Genomic DNA, 27,243 nt, shown 5'->3' with positions numbered 1-27,243 from the left:
AAGAAAAGAAATATTACGTCCTATCAAATGAGTGATCCTCAACTGTCCCAGTGCTCATAACTTCCATCACTACGTATCTCAAATATCATCCGCTAATATATGGGATCGAAACGAAGTCCCCGGGCTCAAAGCTTCCCCATGCTTGAATCAATGACTCGGGCTCACGCCTCTCTCCTCAGACCCAACATCCCGCTCAACCGCCACCTGCTGAGTCGCCTTGATTCCAGTCTCGCTCAGCATACTTTTAACACTGCTGTCATCTCCGGGTCCCTGCAGTACAATTGTATCTCCACCGTAGGTACCCGAGGTGTGGTTCTCACCGGTATGATCGTAGCTGGAACGGATACGAACGAAGAGGATTCGGAGAGAAGGAATTGAGGCGGCGAAGATCGTAAGACCAGTTTCGGCGGCTGCCCAACAGGTGATACTGGAGCAGAACCCTGATTGAATTAGTTAATAGAAGAAGCATACATCAGGGAAGGTGGAACTTACAAGTAAAATCTTGAACCTGAGAAACGTTGACAAGCTTTGAAGTCTTGATAAACGCAGTAACGGCGGCACTGGAGGACGTTAGATGGAATATGAAAGATTGTTGATACACAACGACGGAACTCACAAGACTCCCATGCTCATGGCAAGAGCAATACCGATCTTCTCACGCTTCTTCATTTCAAGGCCCCAAAGAACCATCCATGGAAGAAGAGCAAGGACGAAATCCATGCATCCCGAGTATGCTATAAAGTGTTAGTCGCTGGCGCAAAACCTGGCAAATATCTACTTACCACCAGCCGTAAGAGCGATCGTCTCGAATACATTGCTCGGCCAGCACTTGGCAGTAGCCATGAGCTTGACATTCCATAGGGCTGCAGCTGGGTTACACTGAGCCAGGTAGCAGATGGCAGTAAGCCACATGATGGCGTTCATAGTGACGATGATAAACCATAACAAAGCCTTCATCCAGGTGCGAGTCACAATACGCATAAGGGTAAAGGCAAAAGAGGTTTTACTCCATACACAGCCGAGGATGATAATAACATAGCTTATATACACGAGTTTGAGTGCCGGTGCGACTTTTTCTTGATCTTCAATGGCGAAAACGTGTCTACCAACTACACCCATTTGGACCGCTTTGGTGATGAGAGCAGTGTAACAGAGGAGAATGATCTGGATCATGGGTTAGTCGTTGTATCTAGCAATCATTGGAATTGATACTAGGAACATACCCATGACACAACAATGAGGCCATCATCGAAACCGAAACCGCGTCGACTAAGGATAAGCTTGCACCAAAGTCGCAAGGCGACCATCAAGCCGGGGAGAGCAACCAGGAGCCAGCATACTGCGAGAATAGTCGGGCCCTGGCTTTGATCATCTATAACAGCAGATTCACCAGCCATGATGCTTAAATCGAGGAACTCCTCAGCAAGATGTGGAGGAAATAAAGAATGGACAAGGAAAGAAGGAATCGAAAGTTTCCCTTGGAACCAATTTAAAATCTAGGGAGATTTGCATTGACTAAATACATTGAATGTAACAATATTTGAAATCCAAGGACTCTACTGCATACGATGTCCAAATCCATTTTTTCGATCCTACAATAACAACAAAAAGAAAGGACAATATTCCAACTCTTTTCATAGATGCGACGTTCAAAAAAGGGTCCTTCATCCAATCAGAACAAAGAACAGGCAACGAATTTGCTTCAGCTCAGCGCGGAAGTACAGCCTTGCATCCCGAGCGTAGATAGATAAATCCATCGAGTTAATTAATATGGTCCTTAGTCTAGCGATGGCCATTAGCCAATGCTCATCACAAGTAAAGGGCTGAGCTATCGATATCCATAAGTTTTCCCTTGAAGATCTTAGTCAAGTTTAAGGGGAACTTGAACAAGATCTGCAGCCTCCTCCTTTGAATTAGCAAATATAGGCAAGGGAGAATTATATTCGACATATCGCGTGTCGGGGAATCCGGGTCGTCGAGAAATAAGAAACTTGGAAGAGACCAAATTATCCCGCGAGCGACCCGGGCCGCCTGACTGGTCAACGGCGATCTTCTCCACAGGAAATGGTTGTCCGTGTGTGAAAAAAACCGGATCATGCATCAACGAATTGTCTGCGTGTGAAGGCGTTCACTATTGGTTCGTGTGGGGCGCGGACCCCATATCGCATCTCTTCGGCGCTCCAGATTTCAAATCTCCCATTCATTCAAGTTTGAATGTCAACTTTAATCAAAGCTAATGGGGGCAAAACTCTCTTAATCGACAATGCTATTTGTTGACTTCCCGCTCCTTTCAAACCATACGAATATGTATCAAATATCAAGTATCAAGTATCAACTCCCAAATTCAAATTTAAATCTCCAGCACTGATAGATGAACGGACCCTCTTCATTGCTCCACTCATGGCTGAACTCAAAATCCGCCCGCCATTGTTGGCTGACAAAGGAATGTGATATATCCATTCTAACGCCGCCGCCACGGATAATATGACCAGTAAAAGTAGCCATTAATTTTCCTGTCAGCGATCATCAGTGCAGAAAGCCGACTGAAGCAAGGGAGCCAATCATTTCGGAGATTTTATGGAGAAGAACAACTCGCCAGTGAACTAGCCTTGCAGCTCACGTCTGCGAACAAGAGCGTTCTCGACCTGGGCACAAGAGTTGACTTGCATATCTTCATCTCATCATCCCCATCAGTACGGAGTATCTACCCAAATCCAATGGTCCGGTAACTCCTCTTCATGCGTCTACTATCGTCCGTGCGAGTTTCTCCTGCATCATCTCTCAGAACCCCTCCTTTGTGGGGCTTCAGAAACTCACGGAGGCCGAATGGGCGCTCTCCGAGTGTAAGTTGCTTATGTGCTTAGGTAGAGGGGTCAAAGACAGAAATAGTGGCAGTTTCGCAGAAATGAAAACTTCTTTTTTTCCCTCAACATCATAAGCTGCAATTGGATGTAGCATTTAAAAAAAAACAATCACTATGGTATCCCCAGTGGACTTGGCAACGAATGTCGCCCTTTCAGTGGCAATCCTCTTCGTCTCTCGCTTTGTCTGGAATTACATCCGCTCTCCGTTGAAATCTTATCCCGGTCCTGTCGCGACGAGCTTCACCAATATCTGGCGTCTGCAAGATGTGTTTAAGGGGCGTTGCGATATTACGCAGAATGCACTGCACCGCAAATATGGACCCGCTGTTCGGATGGGTCCAAACGTCCTCAGTCTTTCGGACCCGAGCTTGATCAGCCAGGTTTACAATACGAAGAATCCATGGGTGAAGGTAAATGCAACATCGGATTGTGAATATGAATCCTTCTAACTCGTTCGCTATGTAGAGTAATATGTACAATGTTAATGATGTCGTGGTTGGTGGCGTTCGTTTGAACAACCTTTTCTCCACTCGTGATGAAAAGTGGCATTCTACCTATATCCGCCCGGTTATGAGTCTATACTCCATGAGTAGGGTTCAGGATGTTGAAGATGAAGTTGATATTACCATTAACCTCTTTCTCGAAAAACTCCGTACACATTTTGTCCGCACTGGCAAGCCATGTGAGATGTCTGATTGGTTAAACTTCTGTAAGTGCTAGCAAGAATCTATATACAGCAATAGCTACTGATACATTATACTAGTTGCATGGGATGCTATGAGCCAAGCGACTTTCTCTCAAAATCTAGGTATCCTTGAAGCTGGTAGTGACTACAAGGGCTTCCTCGGTCGATCGAACCAAACCTTGGACTATTTTGCTTCGGTGAGTACTAGAACCTAAAATTGTGAAGAGCACCCAGGAAGCAAGAGATAACTGATAAAAAATTCAATTTTAGATTTGTCAAATCCCCATACTCGACCTATTTTTGGATAAGAACCCAATCAAGCGCATCGGACCCCCAACCTTCGTGTGGGCCAATATCTTCAGCCTCGAGAAACTTCAAGAGCGCTACCAGGAGATGAGTCAAAAAGCCGCACCAAAGAACGACTTCCTTGCAAAGTTCCTCGAGATCAAAGAGAAGAACCCCGAGCTGGTGGATGACAATGCCATAATTCTCTATTTACTTTCCAACGTCCTTGCAGGTAGTGATTCCACCGGAAGCACGATGTGTGCAGCAGTCTACTATATCTTGAAACACCCAGACGTTCACCAGAGACTTTGCGCTGAGCTTCGCGGCGCCAACCTGTCTCTCCCAGCTCGATTCAAGGATATTCAAGGACTGAAGTACCTTGAAGCTGTCATGCGAGAGACCATGCGTATTCACTCTGGTGTTGGCTTGATACTTGAACGTGTCGTTCCCAGTGGTGGCTTGACTCTGCCTGATGGTCGCTTTGTACCGGAGGGAGCTGTTGTCGGCATGAACCCTTGGGTGATTAATAGGAATGAAGAGGTGTTTGGGGCTAATACGGATGATTTTATTCCGGAGCGCTGGCTTCAGAATACCGGCGAGTCGGATGAAGCGTATAAGGTGCGATTTATAAAGATGAAGAGCACTGATTTCACATTTGGGGCTGGATCGCGAACTTGCTTGGGACGTCATATGTCTCTGCTGGAGAGCTTTAAGCTTATTGCGACGCTTTTTAGTGCTTTTGATGTGAGTTCGTCCTTTCATTTGCCTGGTACGACAGTGGTATATGGTAGTGTGCGCTCTTTGCTAATATTTTCTCTTCTTCATATTTTAGATGGAGCTTCCAGGTCCGGATCACCAGTGGCAAGTTACCAATTCGTGGTTCTTGAGACAGAAGGATGTTCCTGTTAGTTTAGTAGAGGCCAAGAACTAGGCTATTGTCTGATTGTCCTTGATGATGAGCATCGGGTTTCATGATACGTTGGATTATCAAAATGCAGTTCTTTGTGGATATGGGAGGTTATTTAGGTCAACCTATAAAAGTGCATATACTTGTGATACCATTCAAGCCCCGTGTACCCCCATCCTCCCTATATTCCCCACTCATCCTGTCTCTCTCAAGTGCTCAGGTACCGAAGCATCCACGATTCCGATTGGGTGAAACACCGCTTGGACCGTGACCCACCTGTTCATCTCATCTTAATTTCTGGATCAGAGATTGATCAGAGTAGGATCGTTTATATAGATAGTGAGATCTGTGTGTTATATTGAATGTGTCTCTTATTTGTTGCTGTATAACTTCTATATCTATAGAACCTCATTGTTTACACTGTATAGATCTGACCCATGGAAGACACAATCGGGATCCCTGGAACCAGCTGATTGTTCCACCGTGAATTCCTGATCGGACTGGAATGATCATCATAGTTAGCGCGGAATGGGAGCTCCATGTTTGTGTTGTTCACCTCTTTTTCATTTCCTTTTTTCTGTTTCTTGCTTCAAGTTCGTAGGGCTTCATTGCTCGAGATCCCTTTCGCTCCTTATATTCTTCCCCACATTTGAATTCGTATCCCACAAACGTGCCCAACCTCTCCCTTTTACCGTCTTTACTTCCCACTTTCTTTTTCATACGAATGCGCCCGTGTGCTAAGCAACCACCCCGCTCAGGGGAATTCAGCTTACTTCTTTCCTTCCATTCGAAGTGATGGCAACTCCCACGCCGCTCGCCAAAAGCAAACTTGCCGGCCCTAGTGCCTCTTTGAAAATCACACCCTCCAATTCCCCGGTGCTTCGGCCGGGATCCCGATCTTTCAGCAAATCCGCCCACCAATCCATCCTCTCCCTCCAAACAGTCCTAGGAACCTCCACCACAACACCTAATGGCTTCTCTAGTCATGACCAAAGCAAGAGCTTTGCGCTGTGTGCCGGCTCAGCAGCTGTTCTCGCCGAGCTGGATGACGACGCCAACATAAGCCAACGATTTTTCAGAGCTCGCCCCTCTGCGACAAGTGTGAACCCAACTGCCTCCTTCTACAATCAGTCCACCCCTCCTACCACTCCAGATCCCCGGTCGCGGTCGTTATCTCATATTCGCTCCAACCCACACTTGAATGTACCCAATGGATCCCCGTCCAGTGAGACACCGGATGGTGGGAGCCCCCGCGCTTGGTCGTCAAGGGAAAGAATCAAAGCTGTGACGAGTGTCTCGCTCAGCCCCAATGGCAGGTTCTTAGCAGTCGGAGAGGTAAGTACCACGTATTGCGCGCGCGTGCTTTAAATCTAACACGGAGGACGCGATCTAACATTATCTAGACTGGCTATAATCCACGAGTCCTTATTTTTTCCACCGCAAAGGATGCCCTTCCTGACGTCCCGCTGTCTATCCTCAACGAACACACATTCGGTGTGCGAAGCATCGCTTTTAGTCCCGATTCGCAATACTTAGCTACGCTGGGAAATATGAATGATGGCTTTCTCTTAATATGGTCTATCAATCTGAAAAATGGGTCCGCTAGGTTGCACTCCGCCAACAAATGCACAGCGTTCATTCGCGACATGTGCTGGGTTGGCCAATCGCTCGTAACGGTCGGCGTGCGCCATGTGAAGGTTTGGAGGCTCCCAACTATACGCCCCGTCTCCCCAACCAAATCTAGATTGAATCCGGATGGTGCAGCGCCATCACCGAACCCGGCACCAAAGGCTCTTTCGGGGAGGAACTGCTTGCTAGGCGCTCTGAATGACAGTACTTTTAGCTCTATTTCCAGCATTTCGGATCAAGAGGCTGTGCTCGGAACTGAATCCGGTGCTGTCTGCCTTCTTGATGACCGAGAGTCTACTCAGAAACTGGGTCTTGTGACTCAGCTTGATTTCGGTGTTACTTCGTTAGCTGTTGACTTTGACCGAGAAGCAGTCTGGCTCGCCGGGCGTGGGAGGAAAATGCAACGGGTTTCTTTTGAATCCATTCGGTCAGCAACCCCTCCAGCACCTATGTCCCCCGTGAGGGCTGTGAAGGGCGCACCGGACAAGCAAAACAAAGCACCGCCGATCACTTGTATGGGGTCACTATGCTCGCATTTGGTCACGGTAGAAACAACCCGTGAAATCAACATTTACCCAATGAATTCTCTATGCGAAGAAGGTGAACAGGATAGCGGACAAAACTCGATGCAAGCGCATCGTGATCCTGTACTAGGTGTCCGGCGCCTATCGAAGCCCAATGAACTTTCAGCAGATTTTTTCTCTTGGTCACGCAATGGCTCCGTCAATTTCTGGGATGCTCGGGGCAAATGTCAGTCATCCCAGATGGTTCCACTCGAGCAAGCCCCCAACATTGAAGAAGATATTGCAAACGAGTTGAAGGTCCTAAGAACTATCAATAAGGCGGACTGGTTCGTGTCGGGTGACAAATTCGGAGTGTTGAAACTCATTTCCAGCAATCCATGGGCATGCATTAGTGAAGCCCGCGCTCATGGGGCCGAGGTCACAGATGTGGCCATTCATGAGAGTTCCGAAACTTGCTTGATAGCAAGTTCTGGCCGTGATCGCATGGTACAGCTTTTCCAGAAAACTAATGACACCCTTCAGCTTATTCAAACTTTGGATGAGCATGTCGGTGCAGTCGGCCAGCTTTTATTTATGAATGATGGTGAGAAGTTATTGTCCAGCTCTGCGGATCGCACTGTTCTTGTTCGAGAACGTGCGACGCGAGAGGAAGATGGCGCAACTTCGGTCGCCTATTTAATTTCTCGAGTCATCACATTGAAAGCATCGCCGGTGTCAATGGCAGTCTGTCCTGATGATCCAAATTCTCTATATGTCTCAACTATGGATAGGAACGTCTCAAAATTCGATCTAATTTCAGGACGGCAATTACACTGTTTCCGTGCTTCGGATTCAGAGGCAACTGATGCCGTTATTATGGGATCCTTGTCCGCCATCTCTGAAATTCCCGGCCAATGCCCAAAGCTTCTGGTTGGTCTTTCCAGCACTGATAAGTCTATTCGTGTATATGATTTGGAAAGAGATCTCTTACTCACCGGAGACTTCGGGCACACAGAAGGTGTGAGTGATGTTCTCCTCCTGGATGAGCCAGAGAACTCAGACAAGTCAACCATGAACCGAAGGCTAGTATCAGCCGGTATGGATGGAATTCTGATGATATGGAATTTGTCTGTCCAACCTCTGCCCTCTCTGGATTTTACTCAAAATGGCCGTGAAGACGAAGGTCCCACGAAAGAGAATACAGCCGCAAAGCCACCTTTGCGAAAAGTGCTCTCAAGAAGTGAGCTTGCCGGATTTCGACCTGAGTACCCTCTAGGAACACCCACCCCAACCCGAGACCTCTCCCCAACCTTAACAAGGAAAATGTCGAAACTTTCCTTGACCCCATCCACCCTCAAACATCACTCAATCGCCGAGACTCCGTCTCCTCCAAACCGCCTTTCACCTACTTCGTATACCTCGATCGACCAATCTCGCCGCTCTCCATCGCCCGTGAGCCCTAAATCGCGGCCTTCAGCCTCCAGAAAACCCAGTAGCTCAAAGAATACCAACCGTCGAACGTCACTGGATTTCAGATCCCGGGGCAAAACATCATCGACCCGAAGCGAATTCGGTAGTCTGGAGATGTCAACTGAGCAAGTATGCCGTACTTTACGGGCATATCGGAAGAAGCTCAATGCTTCATCCCAGCATGTTCAAGCGCAGAAAGAACTCGAACGTGAACTCAGTCTTACGCTTCGAGCTGTGAATGTGCGAGCCTTGAATAGCGATGAAAGTGGTGAAACGGGAACGGACAGTAGTGGGAAAGATATGGACCGGAAAGCAAGTTTCTCGTCTATTTCTTCCAAGTCCCCCCATCAGCCTCGTCATATGCCCTCAACTCCGTCTTTGCGGACCAGACATATTCACAGAGTCTCTCGGAGCCACTCTTATGATGCTGGTGCCGAAGAATGATAGGTCTCTGGGCCCTTTGAGCGTTTTGCAAGAACGTTTTACGTCTTTTTAATGCAACATCCGGGGTGCTTTGCAGTTTACTTCGCTTAACAAGGCATAGTATTACAGGTGTTTTGCTACTTTGGTTAGGATGCCCATTATCCTGACTTTACCATTTTCCTTTCTTATTAATTTACCCTCGCTATATCTTTTCTTGCTTTCTTCACCATATTTCATGGCATTTGCATATTTATTTTCTGTTCGCTGCGGTTTTCATCTCTCGTTGCCATCCCTCCCTTTTCATTCTTCTTCGTCTTCTTTTCTTTTTACATTCCTCTGCAGCAGTCGACAGAGGGTATGCTTCTTTTTCTTTTTCTTTCTCTTTCCTTCTCGACTTCCCATCTTTTACTTCTGATGATACCCATATTACTCTAGCTGGCCTCTGCCACGCTGCAGAGCTCATATTATTTACATTTTTCGAATTCATCTTCTCGATTCTCCCCGAACAAGGCAAATTTCTCTCAGGGCACAATAATAGTAATCATAACATTAGAACTATTAAATCGAATTCTGCAACACAAAGTAAATATAAAAAATAGGATACCACCTGAAGTTCCCCTCACAACTAGCGCTCATAAACCAACACATCAGAATAATCCCTCCAATTTATTCTTGAACAACAGAACTAGGCCATCTCCTTCAGCATTTCCCATCAGCTTTGCTAACCGAATAGATTCCTCCACCCAATGCTTGCACTCAATATCCTTCTCCTCGGAGTAGAAGTCCATAGCTCGATTGAACGATGTAGTCGCAAGATATGCCAATTCCGTCGGTGAGTATACAATGGTGTCCCCCTCCTCGTCATATCGCATGCTGCTAGCAAAATATGGGTCATTCTCTTGTTTAGTCTCCAGAGCGCATTCCACAAACTTCCTGGATCTCTGTTGTCAGATTGAGAGGTATCAATACGAAGTATATATGTAGCGTACTTTTGAATTTGAATTTTGTTGAATTCAGAGCTAGTCTGGAGTATTTCGTTGTTTAAGAGAAGTTTGCACCACTGCTGTGTTGTAGAATAGTACTCATCCCCAAGGCCGTCTATATGCTTCCATACGACCTATGTATGACCTCTCGTTAGCGAGTTCGTCATTTTCTTCAGTATTTTAAGCGACTTACAGCAAATACGGCATGGGTCCCGGGCTCACTTAGTCCATCAAAACCTCTCTTATTTAGAGCATGGGCAGCCTTGTCGACGGTTGCTATTCTCATTTCCTCGGAGATGTCAAGATGAATTACTGTAGTGGTAAAGAAAACGAAACTTTGGTCGATCCAATCACGCTGGTTGATTGGTAGATGCAAGAGAAATAAATCGAAGGCCTGCAACACAACGGTCGTACTAAAATATGAAGATTAGCCTGGCCTCTTGGTAAATCATCGTAAATATTGACATACCCGAGAGATTCAGAGAACTTGATGTAAAAATGGGCTCTGAAAAAAATGTTAGCTGAGACTCTCTCTTAGGGGGAAGTAATCCAATACAATTCCAATATGTGTGGGCTGAATTGAGTGGAAAAAAGCTTTCCCAAAGCTAACAACCTAAAGTTAGTGACAACGCCGGAGTCTTTGAAAGAAGTGATATCAAACATACTTTGAATGAATTGGGAGACATCTTCCCGAGGATTTTTCGAAACACGAAACCCCTCCAGGCAGAGAACTAAAACAGCAACAGTGTTTTCGTAGCTCTGGAGAAGTTAATATAAATAAGCTGCATACAAGACAGTGAGCTCGTAGACTACCTGACTCCTATCAATCCACTCCGCCGCTCTTTTTAGCCATTTGATAGCAAGTTCGTGCTCGTACGCTTCTGATGCGTTGCATCCAATTTCATGGCATAACTGTGACACAACGGCTTGGTTCAAGTTATTGATTGAACCTGGTGGGGGTACTTGTGCATAGAGGTATTCTGCGATATCTGAGCGACCCTGTAGACATACCTATCCAGAATTAGTCAATCTCAAGGCTACACAGAGATTTCAAATAACTCACAAGTTTCGCTCGAAGCATGTAATACTCCGAAGTGAGAGATTGTATATTCATTGGCTCTATAGCAGGAGACGAGAACTGTAACAGATCTAGTCTCTGGGCTGCTATTTCGAAAATTATGAGGGCAAAATTCAGCTGGTCATTTTCTGCGCAACTTGTAAGCTAAAATCAACAGCGAAGGAAAGGTGTGGTACCTATTAACCAACGAGCAGTAGCGAATGCCAGTTTGAGGATCCGAGTGTGCCCGAGTGGAGTCTTCGAGGTACCTCTTTCAACCATTTTAAAGGCAAGGGTTTTCACTGAAAGTGTGGGAAGTGGGGAGTGTTAAATGTGGACCTGATCATCGGTAACTTGGGAGAAATCATACCTCTGGCCATGATGTTCGGCTTCTGTTTGCTCATTGGACCACTATGCCAAACTTGTTCACATGTATTCCATAGACCAGTGCCCAGGCTGTCAAGCTCAGAAAGATCTTGGACAGGTAGGTCTGGCAAGAAAGTTCGGCTGATCATACACTCCATCGTGCTAAGAGTCCTCTCATTGATAGGGCTTTCGGGAGCACTCGCGAGAATCAAGTTTTGTAGTTCATGAATGGTGCCTTTCGTCAACTTGGCATTAGCCTGCTGTTTGACTCTGAAGAGAGTTGCAAATATGAACTCTCTTATCCATACCAGTCAAGGTAGCCTCTTTTCCTGGTGGAAATTCGTCCTGCAGTAAGGTCATTGTGCGGGTTGAGAGCTTCAGGGTGATGGTGTAGGGGGTTGAATTACTTGAGGTCAAGGACAGACGGGAGGAGCAGGTAGCCCTAGGTGAGCCCTGGAGTTCCTTCACCGTGCTACAGTCACCCCGATAAATAATCCCACTCCTTGCTAGAAGCGGTGGATTTTGAATACGTGGTTAACATCATATTACACTATACGTCTTTCCAATGGGTTTTCCAAGTATCAGCCTAATGGTCTCTTGTAATGATTTTTACTAAGGTAACTCTAGAAGCTTAAATAGTATTATACCTAAGCTATCAGGTGTATACTTAATGTTACTACAGATACATACATATTGAGATTTTACATGAGCGATATCATCGATTCTATCGTTCTTTTTACAAGGAGTGCGATCATTTATCGGGGTGATTGTAGCGTGGAGCCCTGGAGTACACTCTAGTAAGACATATACTACAACAATAGGTACGTGAACACTTTCAAAACTGCAAACGGACCGGGATAAGATAATCTCAAAATATCTAAAAGCGAAATGAAAATTCAAAGAAAGAAATAAACCTTGGAGTAATACACTGTCTTCGATGTTAATGATGATGATGGTGGATCCAGGAACGTTTTTAGGTGCCGATCCCACCTCCACCGCTCCCCAGCTTTGTTTGCGCTTGACGCGTCCTGCAACACCCAATACTTATTGACGACACCAGCTGCCCCTTTGTTGTCACCCCCGCATCCCTGTGTCTACTCACCCCTCATCATGCCCCCGAAAAGAAAACGCTCCGCGAATGATGAAAATGCCGAAGACGAGCCTAATAAACGCTACGCCTATCTGAAGCCGCAAGTCCGTCGCGTCCCCGAGAAGACGATCAAAGCAAAATGGACAACCCTCCCAGAGCCGGTCCAGGAGAAAGTCCGGGAAATGTTTCATGCGCTTGAACGCCCGGTGATTATGCGCCAACCGAACGAAAAGAAGAGAATTGAGGCACAGAGCGCAGTTCAAGCAGTGGTGCGAAAGTATGCCCACGTCTCCCATCACAGTTAAAGCTGCCGCACGAGGTTTCTGCGTCCTTTACACCTACCAGAGACTGATAATTTTCATTGTTTACAGCTTAAGCAAACGGCTTCCGCGAATGCCATTTCCACCCATCACGAAAGACTCGAATTTTGACTATGAATCTGCACTTGATGAACATGTACGACATCGGCATCTTAGCATCGATAACCCCCGTAGGAATCATCGCTAAACAGGAATGCAGCGGACACTCGAAGCCAACTTAGCGACCATCACGGATAGCACAGATCTCCTTAAAGCCGAAATTGCAAAGGAGGAGGCACTTCTAGCAAGCGAGAGGAGAGAACTACAAGATATGGATAAGAACGCCAAACGGGCTGAGGCTGAACGAAAGAGACAAAGCAAAAATGTACGAAAGGCTCTTATTGACCTGAGGTTATCATTGCTAACGTTTATCTCCCCGAAGGAACACCCCGTTCTTCGACAGTTGGATGCCCTTCCCCGGGACTCTAGCTCTGCGGAGTTTGCCTTGGTAAACACGAAGCCCAGCCAGGCCTCGTTAGACGAAGTATACACCCTCGACCTATATGTATTAGAAACAATGGGCTAACCGGTCGCATTCTAGCTTGACACGGATCCTGATATCCAACGACTAATGAAACAATTGCACGGTCACCTCCAATCCATGCAAACCAACACGGCTCCACTTTCGGGTCTGAGGGACGCAATTACTCGGTCGCAGGCTGCACTTGATCTCTTTAATGGGTCTAATGATTGAGAATAAGCTGTCAAAACTCAAAATCAATAGTCAAACTGCAAGAATTTTGGATGACACATGTATACACCGAGGCTATGCGGAGATATCATACCAACAAGTTGGGCGAATGCAAAGCGCCTAAGGGTTGAATCACTTCTCCGAATCTCCCAGCATCTCTGTCGCGTGCTTACACCCCGGCCCCTGCGTTAAGCTGCAGTCGGAGTCACTCAGCGCCAACAAAAGGGATCTGGTGCCTGTGACATGTGAACCCGCGTTGAGTAACAGGGCCAAGATCCATCACACCTCCGTCACACGCTAAAGAAAAGGCGATGCGCCCAGTCGATCATCCATGAAGACTATCCAATCTGACAATTTCTATTGATCAGGATCTGCGTCAAAAGCCGGAACCCCACTCCTACCGAGCGGCCAATGTTGGCGATCGCCAATGAAGCCTTTTTCGTGATAAAAGAAACATTATGAATAATGAATACTGTTCCAAAATCCATCAGCCTCAATTAACTCTATCCAATTCGTAGATAAGATTAATTTATCACACCGTAGACTTAAAAGAGCCGAAGCGGCTCCCTCGGTGGCGTTTCCGAAGACAAGATCGGGGAATTCCCCACACGCGCGGAGCAGAACGGAGGGGTTCACACGCTCACTCCGCTTTCACATTCGCAAAAGTCAACCTAGGAACTTGAACATTTCAACCATTTCCTCCAATGTCTGCGGGCAGCCATTCCACCCGGCTCTGGTGATTAAACGATAAGAAACACAAAAATGCCTGAAAAGAGCTTGTCGGCCGTCGGGCCCGACAAGTCTGCGTCTGCCAAGTCCAAGGGCGATGCAATGAAGGATGCGCGCGCGAAGGAATCGCAACCCTCATCTGCAGTCAAGTCCGAAACAACTCCCTCTGGTAGTCATTCCAGCCCCAAGAAACGCCGCAAGGTCAATCACGGTAAGCTGCCCCCGCATCCAGTGATCATGCGACAGGGGTCTGGGCGCTGTTGCGCGGATACTGGTTCGCTTGCGATCGAGTACTAGTTGCTAACAAGATAATTTAATTTTTATAGCTTGCGTTTATTGTCGTCGCTCGGTGAGCTTTTACCCCCCTATGCCTTTTTCCGCACATGCTACTGCTTGCTTGGTCGCTGCGACAACTTGCTATGGATACGAGTCTATTTCCCATTTTGCCGGGGTGGAGAACTTCTAGTTTTGATGAGAATCACATTGCTAACCAAAGACCATTGATGTGTGGGACAGCATATGACTTGCGATTCGGTACGACCCCTTCCATTCAAGCACCCTCAGTCTTTCCGCTGCCCGTGAAACGGTTGCCAGTCAGATAAGAAAACGATGAGAGCAAAGAAATTCCCTGCTGACCAGCTTGAATTGTAAAGGAACGACCATGTACCCGATGTATAAAACGCAATATTGGTCATCTGTGTCATGATGAACCTAGAGAACCCACAAAACGCTCTAGGGGCGACCAGGAGCATTCAGCCGCAGACGAGGAAGGATCGTCCAACGAGTTGACCAGCGTCCAAGGTATGCCTCGGAATGTTGACGTCCCCGATGCTGCCGGCCAGCAAACATTTCCAGACGGTACCATCGGAATTCCGCCTTCCTCGGTGCAGCCAGCGAATCTTTCTACGCCTAGTCAAGGCCTCGATGCCAATTCCCAGCAGTGTAAGACCCCAAGACGAAGACTGTTGAAAAAGCCCCAGCTGACGCGGAAACTTTTAAGTAATGCCATACAACGACTGGATAGGCGGAGGACAGAACCAGTTTCAGGATATGCACTCGCTTCATCCGTCGTACATGTTTAATGCGCCCGAAGTCACCAACGAGTACAATTTACTCGGCGATTTCCTCAGCAACAGCTTACTAGATGACGGTACAATTTTCAACCAGGAAGCTCCGGGGATCTACTCCGATCCATCATTGATGAACTCAATGAACAATATGAACATGCCAAATGGATTGCAACCGCAAACGCAACTTCCACCACCGGCCGTCCCGCCAGGAGACACAATTCATCGTCCTACCGCTGCAGTGGGCAATGACAAAGCTCGGGAGACATACTACATGACTGCAGCTGATCCATCTGGATCAGATCCACCGGAGGAGCGTATGAACAAACTTCTCAAAGCCAAGTATGATGCTGGGCTACTCAAGCCCTTCAACTACGTCAAAGGCTATGCCAGACTCAACCAGTATATGGAAAAGAACATGCAACAACTGTCTCGACAAAAGATTCTCCGACAACTAGACAAGTTCCGTCCTAAGTTCCGTGAGCGCATGCAGAGTTTGACAGATATCGAGTTGATTCTGGTAGAAATGTGGTTTGAACGCAGTCTCATGGAATATGACCGAGTTTTCGCTAGTATGGCCATTCCAGCCTGCTGTTGGCGACGAACAGGCGAGATCTTCCGTGGTAATAACGAGATGGCGCAATTGATTGATGTGCCCATAGAAAGTTTACGCGATGTGAGTTCCCTTCCATATTCATGATTGTTCGATCCGCTGGTTCTAATTATTTATCCTTTTCTAGGGAAAACTTGCCATTCATGAGATCATCGTCGAGGACCAGCTAGTTAGCTACTGGGAGAAATTCGGGGCTATTGCCTTCGACAACACTCAGAAAGCTATGTTGACTAGCTGTACGCTAAAGAGCCCGAATGGATCTGGTGAGGGCATTCAATGCTGTTTCTCGTTTACTATCCGGCGGGATAATCACAACATGTAAGTTATCATGCCACCTTTCGCAATGACATGGATGAATTTAGACTAACAGGCCTCGTCAGCCCCTCTCTCATCGTTGGCAACTTTCTTCCCACTCAGCGGATACATAAGTAGGACTATCTCACTGTTTCTTGAATTTTTGTTTGGGTTATTAAGCTGGATGGAGTCCATTTCTCGCAAAATGCCGGCATATCTGCTATTTATTTTCATTCTTGATTCCCCGAGGCTGGAGGTCTGCGTCCTTATGCTTGGAAAAATTCACTGTACTAAATGTATGCAGTATCTTGCTGTGTACCTATTCAATATACTTCGTTGTTTTTATCAGGTTCACATAATATCCAGTTGTAGAAGAAGTGTGTCACATATTCAAGATTGAATTGCATTCTTGTTGATGCTATGGTATAAATGGTAGACATATGCATGATATAACTACTTCCAATGTAGGTGAAGGGGATATTCCTGAGCAATAGATGCTCAAAAAAGCTATAAAATCCCAGAATAAGATAAGAGCCCACCCAAATACAAATGGTATCTTCCAATATGATAAACTTAACGCCCACCCACCCCAACCTGGAGGTCGTAGCCTGCCCACCCCAACCGCTAAACCGCTTGATTAACAAAGAAACAACGAAGAAAAAAATGACATCTCATCGTGGCATTACGAGGCCATTAATGCTTTTCATATCTGTAAGCTGACTTTGGAGAATCTCATTCCCACGAAGAAGTTCCTCAAGCCAGTCAGCAGCTTGTGTAAGCATGGCGCTCTTACTAAAGCCCCCACCTCGAAGGCTAGGGACTAAGATACACAGATCATCGAAGCCCTGGCGGATGAGGTTCCGTCGCTTCTGCTCAGACAAGATGTGATTTGTGCGTTTTTGTTCTTCGGAGAGATTCTCCCTCGGCGTCTTACTGTTGGATTGTATACTTGATTTTCGCACTGCATTCGTTGATGGACGACGACCTCTTGCGCTGGTGGGCGTTCGTGATTTGTGTAGTAGTTTCATGTCCTCGTCATCGGAGAACGGGTCTTCTTTTATTATTCTTTGTCGTTTGCGAGGCTGAATCAGATCCTCGGCGTCTACACCGTGGATACTGCCGCGGTGGGCGTGTCCGCCTGGTGTCCGTGCTGGACTAGGAGCACGGGTGTTGGCCGCGCTACTCTGTCGCTCAAAGCAGTCAAGATGATCTAATAGATCCCGGGTACGGGTTTCTTCGTCCGGTTGATCGGGCGGTGCCACGTATCCCTGATCCATGAAACTGATATCTGTGCCCCATTGAAGGCTTCTAGCCTTGCGGGATGGATGTTCATCTACAGGAATAGTGTCGCGGACATCAAAGAGCATCTCCGATGTATGATAGCCAGAGGGAATTCGGCTGCGAGATGAAGATGGGGCATTAGGTTGTGGCATGGGGGTAGGTTGAGAGTTGTGTTGCATGTGAGCCCCATTCACATGATTCACATGATTCCCGTTGAGATGAAGAGGTTGTGTTGTAAATGCTTGCTGGGCGAGCGCTGAGCCGATATCTGATCCATTCATGCCTCCTTGGTATAGCATTGATGCGGCAGCATATATGTCCGGGCCTGCGGTATGCGCTGCCATCATGCCTGGCTTTATGAGGCCTTGTTGCTGTTGGAATGATGGATGCGATAGCGATGTCGTTGAGCCTTCAAATGTTGGAGGTAGTTCATCGGACCAATCGAAGTTAATCCCAGAGGACTTGTTATTTTGAGAGCGAAGCCAGAAGTCATTTGTAAAACTGTTCGCATTCATAGTCGTAAAAAAGTTGTCGAGCATATTGGATTCGTTATCGTCGAGGAGAGAGGGGACCCGGGGGGAGAGCGGGAGCTTGTTCATATGGTGTATCCATCGTGGAAAGAAAGGCGTCTGAATTTGACAATTAGATCATTTGCTATATGAAAATTTTTCGCAATGTTTTTCTCTTAAGACTTACAGCCGAATGGTCCTGGTGGCGGGGAGTTGCGCCCGTTTTGAGCGACTTTCGAGACGGGGCCATTCATTCCTTCGAGAACGGATATAGGCGAGAACACAGCAGGAAGATAGGGGATGATAAGATCGCTCAAGGTCAACAATTATATGCTCTGAAATGCAAGAGCTGTACCGAGCGGCGTGAGATGATCATGCCTTGGCTCCGACTTGATCCAAAGTGTCGGTATAGATTAGGGGATCGGCGACCAGGTGCGATAAAGTGCGAAGAAATGCGACAAAGAACGAGGGCGCACAAGGATTTTACAAACACTAAAGATCCTATATAGAAAAGACTCGAGAATCAAGCAGTAGGATTTTAAAGAAAGGAAAGTGGCATGGAGGATCACAAGAAGCTGGGGAAGAAGAAAGGTGGAGTTGATCATTATGCCTCATTCCCATATCAATCACATGTGAATTTTCCCGGTCGCGTGATGTAACGGAATTACCAAAGTTCCAGCAAAATTACGAGAGATCCCTAGGTGATCAGCCAATGGATAGAGACATAGTGGAGCAAAGATACCCTGATGATACATCGGCGATACATCCATGATACATCCACGGTACATCCGCGGTACCTTGTTCCCTTTATATTCACGTCGAACTATCAATGTACACCAGGACTCCACCCACTTGAAACTAGGATCTGCGACCAAGACAAGAAAATTACTCGGTTTCTCCTAATCACCTTGTGCAAGAGGAAGCCACTGTCCAGGTGGCGCACTGTTCCTGTCTTGTGCCTTTCTGACCTCATCCGCGGTCAACTTCGGCTCGGCATCCTGGAGAGAAAAAAGGATCCGACTTTTCCCCATTCGACCGTCAGATAGAATCCCCTGTACGGGCTTGAGATTGGTGCTCCCCGCAAAAACCAAGAAATCGCTACCGGATGATCGTCCCTCATAATTTTCATTCTCGCGTCCCATGAAATACAGTTAATAAACTGCGGGGATCCAACCCTTTCAGGAACCGAGGTCTAGCAACTCTTTGGAACAACAAGTCCTTCGGCCGCAATCTGTGCCTACATAAGCTAAACCTCCGTGACACAGAGCCACGGTTGATCGGAGTGGGTTCAAAACCCCAAAAAAAGGAAAAGAGAAAGAGAAGGCAAAAGAAAGCAAGAATCGTGCAGCTACAGTTCCAGACGCAGGATACTACCCAATTTTCGGATGGAAATTTGCTGGTCACCCAACCCCCTCTCTCCCCATAAGCCTGACTCTGCGAGATTTGATCCCCTGGTTCTGATTGGCGACCGTTGAGCCGAATCCTACATTGCAACGAACTGTTGGACGCGTCTGGTCCAGCCGGATAACCTCCCGGCGCGCGCAATGCTTAGTCGAGACCCTCTGCGGATCATGACATGAAGATTCCCGGCGCTATGGAACCTGTTATCCGCCTCAGTCTTCGAGACAGGTACTTCAGAGACAAGATCCTGAAACCGTGAGTTTCCCCCGGATCCCCCTATCCTACTAGCGAAGTGGGTTACCTACTTCCTGGAAAATGGAAAGCCAAAAAAAAAACAATTAAAAAGAGATTCCAAAATAAAAGCAAGATTCACGTCCTGACTGATCGCCGATAGGATTATTCGGGCTTATGCCCTGGGGTATCTTTCTTCCGTTACGCCTAAACTTATATCTTATATTCGATGCCTTGGAAACAAGAATAGATCCACGAAGGAGAAACTACAAGAGGTATGTTTCGAGTTTACCTGGTTTTCAGGGTCCTTGGTATCTTTGGTGATTTTCTTTTTTCTTAATATCCACCTCTACTTCCCGTGCACAACGTGTGGTCATTCTGTGGCTATCTGTAAAACCAGAGACTGACACAATGAACCTTATAGTTAGCGCAAGTTCTGGCCGGGCCTTTACGCGTGAAAAGTTTCCCAACTTTCTGTGGAGCTTTGGTGGGGGGATCTACAATCCTTCCAATCCTATTGTATCGACTATGTGCCTGGGTCGTGAACAGTTGCAAGGGTGAAATTCGGAACCCCCAGCAAACTCAGCGGCTGGTTCGATTTGCCGCCGCGTTCCTATCTTCTTGGTTTAGTTTCCAATTATTAAACAAGAACCGCATAATATCGCGGCAAGATACTAAAGCTAGAGACTCCGCCTCCAGCCAGCATGATTTCAGCCGTGCTCCAGCCGAGACTCTTGAGCGACCTTGTCCGGAGTTGGCCGGGAGAACAATGGATTTGACATTGTTCACCGTTACAAGGGCGGCTGATGTGATAGCTTGCATCGCATGGAGTCGATGGCGCCGTCACCGTAATACCCAGAAACGCTGGACGACCGTGGAGGCTCTTACTCCTGGACTCGTGGATGCGGGTGTATTTGCTTTGAGTGCAGCTATAGTTATGTGGGCTTGGTTCTACGAGCCCGAGAGGTTACCACGAACTTATGAGAAGTGGATTGGGGGCGTAGCAAAGGTGGATACCCGGTTAATAGAGGCCCTTCGTCGCTGTCGCCGTGGGGTCTTTGTATACGGAAAAGATACTGGCCAAGCATCGCTACTTGAATCTATGTGCAGGGACTTTAATTGGCCCGAAGAATGGGGAGACCCGGCCAAGACTACTCCCATTCCATGCGAAATGGTACATATGGGCTGCGGTCCAAGTTGTGAGAAGCATGCTTTGTCGCGCTTTGTCAAAACCTTCAAATTTGCGTGTGCAACCTACATCCCTCTTCAGATTGTCCTCCGCTTGCGGGGAATGAAGTCCCCCGCTGCACTAAGCCGTGCTATCTCCGATGCCGCCCAGTCATCTGCGTTCCTGGCCTCATTCGTGGCCCTGTTCTACTACTCAGTCTGTCTAGCCCGAACGCGGCTTGGGCCCAAAATATTTGACAAGCAGACCGTCACCCCTTTGATGTGGGACTCTGGACTGTGTGTTGGGGCTGGGTGTCTTATGTGCGGATGGAGTGTATTGGTTGAGAAAGCACGGAAAAGACAGGAGTTGGCGCTCTTTGTGGCACCTCGCGCTGCGGCCACGGTGCTGCCACGGTTGTATGATATAAAGGTATGTCCAAGACTCGCATTGCCCGGATAGAGATGGTTACACCTAGACGAACTATGCTCTTGTCTTTCCAACCCCGGAAAGGATGTGGTCTGTGACCGATTCTATAGCCGTCATGCGGTACTAACAAATTTTCCTCTCCTCTTTCAGTATCAATACCGCGAGCGCATTGCCTTTTCCATCAGCGCTGCAATCCTTTTTACTTGCCTTCGAGAAAGGCCCCGCATGATCCGAGGAGTTTTTGGCCGCATCACGACGAGCGTGTTGAACTAATCTATATTTCTATCGGGTTTCTCCTATGGAATCCCTTCGTGTTACTAACCATTATAGCTTTCTTTCTTTCGACCTCTAGACCTCTTTTTCTGTGGATGGTCCATTCTGTTGATCATTCTTCCTGTTATCATTACGCACCTGGGCATATTTTAGACTTTATACCTGCCGCATCTTCGCTTTCCTGTTCTAATTATTAATTTAATGTTTCTGCCTCCAGAAAACATGGGCTTACACACATACGGTCATGGCTTTTTCTGGGGAGCTTCAAAAATATCGAAATCCATTGATAGTCATTTGAGTCTATATCTCTGAATGCAGATGAAATCTATCTAGTTTCTAGAAGAACCTTCTGTGCTCCGTTTAATGTAACTGGGTCCTGATGCCAGTGTAATAATTTATCTCCTATTTTAGTCTGTTTTTCTTAATCTGACTATGCAGTCTATCTCTATCGTTCTAGTTGTGAACTACTCATTTTCTATTTCTTCACCTCTTCAAACTTTGCGTATTAATACTCTCCACCAGCCGGTTCTGTCGTTCCCCTCATACAAACACCGATATCTTATCGATAAGAGATGTCACGTGCAGCATTTCCGACATCCGCAGTCATATCGAACCATGCAACAAATGTATTTGCTTTGAAATTCAAGCACCATGTTCTCCCGATTATTTCCCTCATTGGGTCATTGCAAGCTACCAGGGGGTGCTCAATCTCGAGCTTTCTATCTCCGAAGGGGCATCTTAGAAGCGGACAAGCGATATTTCTCAAGAAATGCCTTCTTGCATCAAAAAGAGCATGCCTCTGCTGCGCCATTCAACACTCCCCAGTCGAAGGAGCGCAATGCCTCTACTCTGTAAGAGAATCCACATGGATTAATTTGATGATATTCAAGCTGCATAATTCTAACAACTGCTCGCCTAGCTACTATACAATTAGTATGATTCTCGGGACCGTGGCTCTGGCCTACGGTTCTGTTCCCCTGTACAAAATGGTATGAGTTGATAAATCCAGGCCGACCACTTCTGTTATTTAATAAATCAACATCCGTTAATAATTCTGCAACATTAGATCTGTCAACAAACTGGTTGGGGAGGCCAACCCATCCTCACTCACCGCAACGGCGACGGCGACACAGCCGGCCGAGTAACTCCAGTCACCGACTCCCGCCGACTGCGCATCACATTCAATGGCTCTGTCTCAGATGTCCTTCCTTGGAAATTCACACCGCAACAACGCGAAGTCCGAGTGCTACCGGGTGAAACCGCGCTGGCTTTCTACACAGCAACCAACAAGGGCCCCAATGACATTATCGGAGTTGCAACATACAGCGTGACGCCAGGACAGGTTGCGCCATATTTTAGCAAGATCCAGTGTTTCTGCTTTGAGGAGCAGAAACTCAATGCGGGCGAAACTGTTGACATGCCCGTATTCTTCTTCATTGACCCAGACTTTGCTACGGATCCGAATATGAAGGGGATCGACACAATTACCCTGTCTTATACTTTCTTCAGTAAGATACTTCCAGGGTTTACTTGGTGACATAAATGACTAACGTGGAACAGAGGCGAAATATGATGATAATGGGGTGTTGAAGCCAATTGCTTCATGATCACTCGGCTGATATCCGAAACCATACCCTAAGATCTCGACTGGGAACTTAGCCCTTGTATACTTCATGAAATCTCGTTCCATTGGGCATCGGACCAATGCTGGTTCAGGTCTGCTTACCCCCACCCCATCTCCACTGAAAATCTCTGTACTATAGAATTAGAATCTACCATATGTATTAGCTGGAGAGCCCGAACTGTATATCCTCTGAAGAAACAGAAACTTGAAATTGTAAAATTTAGAACCCCACTGGTTGAAATACTTGGGCTCTCCATTTTAAGAAGATTGGATATGGATACTCAGTAGTTATGTTCAATAGAAATGGGCATTGATCATCTAGCCACTTCTTTGCAACTCTAACTAATTTGAGCCTTCTCACTTTAGCAGTGAAAGAAATGAAAAGCCGCTGTGAAATATTCTCGGTGAAGCACTTGCAGTTTTAAATCCATTCTAATTATTTCAAGGAACAATGGCTTGCATGTAGATCTGCTGCATAACCTTCATAGGTGAACGGTGCAGTGTGCACGGGCCATCTATTAATTAGTCGCGCGTCTTTGACGCGTTTTCCCGCTTCCGCATTTTCCAAGTCCAGACACCTACTGCCATTGCGATTCAACACACCAAATATATCAAAATGGCTTTGTTAGTTGATAAGCTGCGTCCAAAAACGCTTGACACGCTCACCTATCATCCTGAGCTTTCGGATCGCCTAAAATCATTGGTATGTGCTCTTCACCCAAAAGACTAGCAGCAACTTATATGGAACCTATTCAATGCAGGCTCAAAGCGGCGACTTCCCCCATCTACTCGTTTACGGACCCTCAGGAGCTGGAAAGAAGACACGAATAATCGCTACATTGAAAGAGCTTTACGGGCCGGGAGTTGAGAAGATCAAAATCGATGCCCGAGTCTTTCAAACGACCAGCAACCGCAAGCTCGAATTCAACATCGTTTCCTCCGTCTACCACCTCGAGATCACACCCGCCGATGTAGGAAACTATGATCGAGTTGTTGTTCAAGAGCTTCTGAAGGAAGTTGCCCAGACACAACAGGTAGATCAATCAGCGAAGCAGCGCTTCAAAGTGGTGGTGATTAACGAGGCCGACCACCTGACTCGTGATGCCCAAGCTGCTCTTCGTCGTACTATGGAGAAATACAGCCCTAACTTGCGATTAATTCTCCTGGCCAACAGTACTTCCAACATTATTGCCCCAATTCGTTCACGTACCCTGCTGGTCAGGGTTGCTGCGCCCACTGAAGCGGAGATTTGCTCTGTGCTCCAAGTTGCTGCAAAGAGAGAGGGTTGGACTGAGTGCGATGGCCTGAACCAGCGGATAGCAAGAGACAGTCAACGCAATTTGCGCCGTGCGTTGTTGATGTTCGAGTCTATCTATGCACAGAAGTAAGTGGTGATCTTGTAGTTGGTTGCTCTGACGAGTGATGCGGAAACTAATAGCAATTGAAACACAGTGAGAAAGTAAACGACAAATCTCCGATTCCGCCTCCAGATTGGGAGGCACTGATCTCTGTTACTGCAGATGAGATTCTTGCGGAACGATCACCGGCTCGCTTGCTGCAAGTCCGTGCTCGCCTCTATGATCTTTTGACTCATTGCATCCCTCCGTCGACTGTCCTCAAAGTATGTCTATGACCTGAAAGTCTACATTTACGTATCTTGCTAATATAATGAATTCCTAAGACTTTGACCTTCATGCTCGTTGCCAAAGTTGACGATGCGCTTAAACCAGAAGTTATCAAATGGTCTGCATTTTATGAACATCGAATCAAGCTCGGCAGCGTACGTCTTCAGTACACCTACAATATTTGAATTCACAGCTAATTTTCTTCTCTATGCAGAAAGTTATTTTCCACCTCGAGGCTTTCGTGGCTAAATTCATGCGCATCTATGAAAGGTTGGCACTGCATGTCCTTCTCGTGTATGAACTATACTGACAGGCTTTTACTATAGTTATTTGATGGGCATGATGGAGTTTTGATCTTCGAACCTGCGACAATTCTCAGGAGATGAATGATGACTATACATTTAAGACAAATCCGTCGATATTTCCTACACGACGTTCTCGCAACATGCCCTTCCACATTGAAAAACTTCAATACATTATTGGGCCTTGCAGCCTTGGGCTTGATCTTTCTGTCTCGAGGTGTGGCAGATGAATTATTTGATTTACATGATGCGTTCTGGCGTTCTATTGCCATTTGTGAGCTGTGCATCTCGTAATCGAACCACGCGGTCACGAAATTGAACATGACCTATGTTTTATCAAAAGATTTCCCCATCTCTAATTCCGACAAATATCGTGAGCTAGAATTCTAATATGCAAAATGCCTTGTCTATAAACAGAGTATGATTGATCATCGTAGATATCAGGTTACCGTCCTGGACAGACCTACGTCATCATATTCAGTCATCGGACCAGCTCCCCAAACCCGGGAAAGCATAAGTCAACGTCCTACCTTTCCATATATCTTCCAGAGTCAATGAACTAAATTGCTCCATATTCAAAACTGTTGCGAAAGAAATCAAAGTTTCAAGTTCGAAATTAAAGATGTCCGACCCAAGACTGGTTGATATGGAGCCTGGTGGGGAGAGCACCCAGTAAGTACTATATACCCATGCTTCTCCGGGTTGATTGATGAGCTGCCAACGCGGAGTCATGCCTCATTGTCGATATCACACGCCTAAGAGTACAACTACTGGCAGGTTTTAACTTGTTCATTAGATATGAATCCATTCGAGAATTCACAATCCCCCCTGAGAAGCAAACAGGGCAGTTAGGCGGTATAGGTATGTATGATGGGCTCCGAACCAAGATATCTATAAGATTACATGTGGATACCCAGCTGACTTCAGAGCGGCTGTCAAAGGTGGCCAGTCCCATACCAAAAGCGAGGCAACAGCCTTACCAGTCGCCACAGATTCTCCCGCATCGGACGCAGAAAATGAGCTAGCACAGAAATTGGGCAGGGGATTCATTAAACCCAGTAAAGGTATGGGAATGCAGAGATAATATAGTATCATTGTCAAAACTCCTAATGTAACAAGAAATTTTCTAGAAGACAAATGATCAACAGTCCCAGACATGGACAAAGCTAACAGTAATATACAGAAGATCTGGATTTCGATAATGCAGGCGATGCAGAAGCTGCGAAGGCCCGGAGACAGCAGGGGTATGGGCCCGGCTCCGGGGTTGGGGGATAGTTCAATACGGAGGTGGTGTGACATGAACATGCGGTCAAGGAAGTGCGAGGGTGTAGTCGTTTATTGGGCGGAAGGGGAAGAGCTGGAGGAAGCACTTTGAGGTGGGTTCTCGGTGTCGTTGGTGCCGAGCGGAGGATTCCTGCGTGCTCGCTTGAGATCCTCGAGAGTCACACCGTCGCGGAGCTTAGTGATACCAACGACGGGAGGGTCGTCCTTCTTGACAAACTCCCAGAGACCTGCGGTGGAGGAATATCGTTAGCAAATTTGATATTTATTTATAACGAAGATAGGCTAGATTGTATCAGTGGAAATTGAAGACATACCAGGCAACTTGTGGCCAGCCAGTCTGAAGGCCTCTCGGGCAACCTTTTCGTGCACATCGCCCTTCAATTCGAAAACAATACGGCTGACGGGCAGACGAACAGTCCAGTAGTCGAATTTACCCTTACCCTTACCCATACGCTGCTCATTACCCTTAGTGTAGACACCAATGTTGGCACTCACACGCTTATAAAGCTTGTAGTTCATTCCTCTCAATCGTCGCTTGATAGTTTCCTCTGCAATCTTGAGAGCCGAGGCGGGCATACGGCGGTCGTGATCTTTCATGCGGATGCCGTAGTCTCCCCACACCACTGTTGTTCCTCGAGTAGATCCACCGGTGGCGACCTTGGGGCGACCCTTGGGGGACTTAGATCTTTCGGCGAATTTGGGAGTAAGCCAATCTAGGGTAGGCGATGTGGTAGAGAAGCATCGTGCCAAAGAGAAAGTTGCTAATGATGATCCCGACGACAGACCTGGAGAATTATGACTGTTAGTTGAGAGGTCATTGGGGACGATTTGGAAATTATGGGTATTATCGTACAAGTCGGTCGGATACAGGCTGACAAAGGCCCAGCAAACATCTTGATCTGAGGGCCCATCGCGACGGAGAAAAGAAGGAGCTGGCTGTGGTTCCTTGAGGTCTCCGGCGCAAGATCCAAAAGCACAATTCGATACCCGTTCGCGCTAGTTCCAATGGGGAAGAAGTGCATATCACGTGTATCTCGTGTTTATTACGTCAGCCAGTCACGTCTCCCGTCGCGTTTCCCGCATGGTTGCCTTTGAGGCGGCAAT

The 27,243-nt window shown here is 46.9% G+C and overlaps 12 protein-coding genes across 12 annotated transcripts; 8 read left to right on the top strand and 4 right to left on the bottom strand.

The window, feature by feature from the left end:
• Positions 1 to 147: 147 nt before the first annotated feature.
• On the bottom strand, positions 148 to 1,397 carry N7478_006630 (uncharacterized protein; the record flags this gene model as incomplete). The annotated part of the gene is made up of 5 exons (XM_056922844.1): positions 148 to 440; positions 493 to 560; positions 617 to 734; positions 783 to 1,164; positions 1,224 to 1,397. 5 exons carry the CDS (start codon positions 1,395 to 1,397, stop codon positions 148 to 150), a joined length of 1,035 nt encoding a protein of 344 aa, XP_056780881.1.
• Positions 1,398 to 2,977: 1,580 nt separating this feature from the next.
• Positions 2,978 to 4,765, top strand: N7478_006629 (cytochrome P450; the record flags this gene model as incomplete). Its single annotated transcript, XM_056922843.1, has 5 exons — positions 2,978 to 3,274; positions 3,330 to 3,573; positions 3,628 to 3,746; positions 3,820 to 4,578; positions 4,667 to 4,765. The coding sequence occupies 5 exons, from the start codon at positions 2,978 to 2,980 to the stop codon at positions 4,763 to 4,765; spliced, it is 1,518 nt and encodes a 505-aa protein (XP_056780880.1).
• Positions 4,766 to 5,536: 771 nt separating this feature from the next.
• On the top strand, positions 5,537 to 8,787 carry N7478_006628 (WD40 repeat domain-containing protein; the record flags this gene model as incomplete). Its single annotated transcript, XM_056922842.1, has 2 exons — positions 5,537 to 6,076; positions 6,145 to 8,787. 2 exons carry the CDS (start codon positions 5,537 to 5,539, stop codon positions 8,785 to 8,787), a joined length of 3,183 nt encoding a protein of 1,060 aa, XP_056780879.1.
• Positions 8,788 to 9,413: 626 nt separating this feature from the next.
• Positions 9,414 to 10,863, bottom strand: N7478_006627 (uncharacterized protein; the record flags this gene model as incomplete). The annotated part of the gene is made up of 6 exons (XM_056922841.1): positions 9,414 to 9,699; positions 9,756 to 9,883; positions 9,943 to 10,162; positions 10,219 to 10,254; positions 10,540 to 10,760; positions 10,813 to 10,863. 6 exons carry the CDS (start codon positions 10,861 to 10,863, stop codon positions 9,414 to 9,416), a joined length of 942 nt encoding a protein of 313 aa, XP_056780878.1.
• A 1,419-nt stretch (positions 10,864 to 12,282) lies between these two features.
• Positions 12,283 to 13,315, top strand: N7478_006626 (uncharacterized protein; the record flags this gene model as incomplete). The annotated part of the gene is made up of 4 exons (XM_056922840.1): positions 12,283 to 12,539; positions 12,634 to 12,718; positions 12,782 to 13,105; positions 13,163 to 13,315. The coding sequence occupies 4 exons, from the start codon at positions 12,283 to 12,285 to the stop codon at positions 13,313 to 13,315; spliced, it is 819 nt and encodes a 272-aa protein (XP_056780877.1).
• A 759-nt stretch (positions 13,316 to 14,074) lies between these two features.
• acuM (gluconeogenesis transcription factor RDS2) lies at positions 14,075 to 16,153 on the top strand (the record flags this gene model as incomplete). The annotated part of the gene is made up of 6 exons (XM_056922839.1): positions 14,075 to 14,242; positions 14,368 to 14,390; positions 14,757 to 14,983; positions 15,066 to 15,784; positions 15,849 to 16,039; positions 16,102 to 16,153. 6 exons carry the CDS (start codon positions 14,075 to 14,077, stop codon positions 16,151 to 16,153), a joined length of 1,380 nt encoding a protein of 459 aa, XP_056780876.1.
• Positions 16,154 to 16,686: 533 nt separating this feature from the next.
• On the bottom strand, positions 16,687 to 18,055 carry N7478_006624 (basic helix-loop-helix domain-containing protein; the record flags this gene model as incomplete). The annotated part of the gene is made up of 2 exons (XM_056922838.1): positions 16,687 to 17,925; positions 17,993 to 18,055. 2 exons carry the CDS (start codon positions 18,053 to 18,055, stop codon positions 16,687 to 16,689), a joined length of 1,302 nt encoding a protein of 433 aa, XP_056780875.1.
• A 1,326-nt stretch (positions 18,056 to 19,381) lies between these two features.
• N7478_006623 (uncharacterized protein) lies at positions 19,382 to 21,304 on the top strand (the record flags this gene model as incomplete). Its single annotated transcript, XM_056922837.1, has 4 exons — positions 19,382 to 19,461; positions 19,601 to 19,712; positions 19,862 to 21,034; positions 21,182 to 21,304. 4 exons carry the CDS (start codon positions 19,382 to 19,384, stop codon positions 21,302 to 21,304), a joined length of 1,488 nt encoding a protein of 495 aa, XP_056780874.1.
• Positions 21,305 to 21,955: 651 nt separating this feature from the next.
• Positions 21,956 to 22,911, top strand: N7478_006622 (cytochrome c oxidase assembly protein; the record flags this gene model as incomplete). The annotated part of the gene is made up of 4 exons (XM_056922836.1): positions 21,956 to 22,155; positions 22,224 to 22,293; positions 22,371 to 22,812; positions 22,865 to 22,911. 4 exons carry the CDS (start codon positions 21,956 to 21,958, stop codon positions 22,909 to 22,911), a joined length of 759 nt encoding a protein of 252 aa, XP_056780873.1.
• Positions 22,912 to 23,544: 633 nt separating this feature from the next.
• Positions 23,545 to 24,907, top strand: N7478_006621 (replication factor C subunit 5; the record flags this gene model as incomplete). Its single annotated transcript, XM_056922835.1, has 6 exons — positions 23,545 to 23,631; positions 23,690 to 24,312; positions 24,381 to 24,549; positions 24,610 to 24,708; positions 24,768 to 24,847; positions 24,880 to 24,907. The coding sequence occupies 6 exons, from the start codon at positions 23,545 to 23,547 to the stop codon at positions 24,905 to 24,907; spliced, it is 1,086 nt and encodes a 361-aa protein (XP_056780872.1).
• Positions 24,908 to 25,477: 570 nt separating this feature from the next.
• On the top strand, positions 25,478 to 26,130 carry N7478_006620 (uncharacterized protein; the record flags this gene model as incomplete). The annotated part of the gene is made up of 4 exons (XM_056922834.1): positions 25,478 to 25,527; positions 25,652 to 25,716; positions 25,773 to 25,919; positions 26,039 to 26,130. 4 exons carry the CDS (start codon positions 25,478 to 25,480, stop codon positions 26,128 to 26,130), a joined length of 354 nt encoding a protein of 117 aa, XP_056780871.1.
• Positions 26,131 to 26,190: 60 nt separating this feature from the next.
• N7478_006619 (mitochondrial 54S ribosomal protein uL16m) lies at positions 26,191 to 27,050 on the bottom strand (the record flags this gene model as incomplete). The annotated part of the gene is made up of 3 exons (XM_056922833.1): positions 26,191 to 26,366; positions 26,454 to 26,924; positions 26,993 to 27,050. 3 exons carry the CDS (start codon positions 27,048 to 27,050, stop codon positions 26,191 to 26,193), a joined length of 705 nt encoding a protein of 234 aa, XP_056780870.1.
• Between the last annotated feature and the right edge of the window lie 193 nt (positions 27,051 to 27,243).

Source organism: Penicillium angulare (genome assembly GCF_028827245.1).
Source record: "Penicillium angulare strain IBT 27051 chromosome Unknown utg000004l_segment0_segment0, whole genome shotgun sequence".
Lineage (NCBI taxonomy): Eukaryota > Fungi > Ascomycota > Eurotiomycetes > Eurotiales > Aspergillaceae > Penicillium > Penicillium angulare.
The sequence above is the reverse complement of the archived record's forward strand: the minus strand, read 5'-3'. Positions and strand labels throughout refer to the sequence as shown.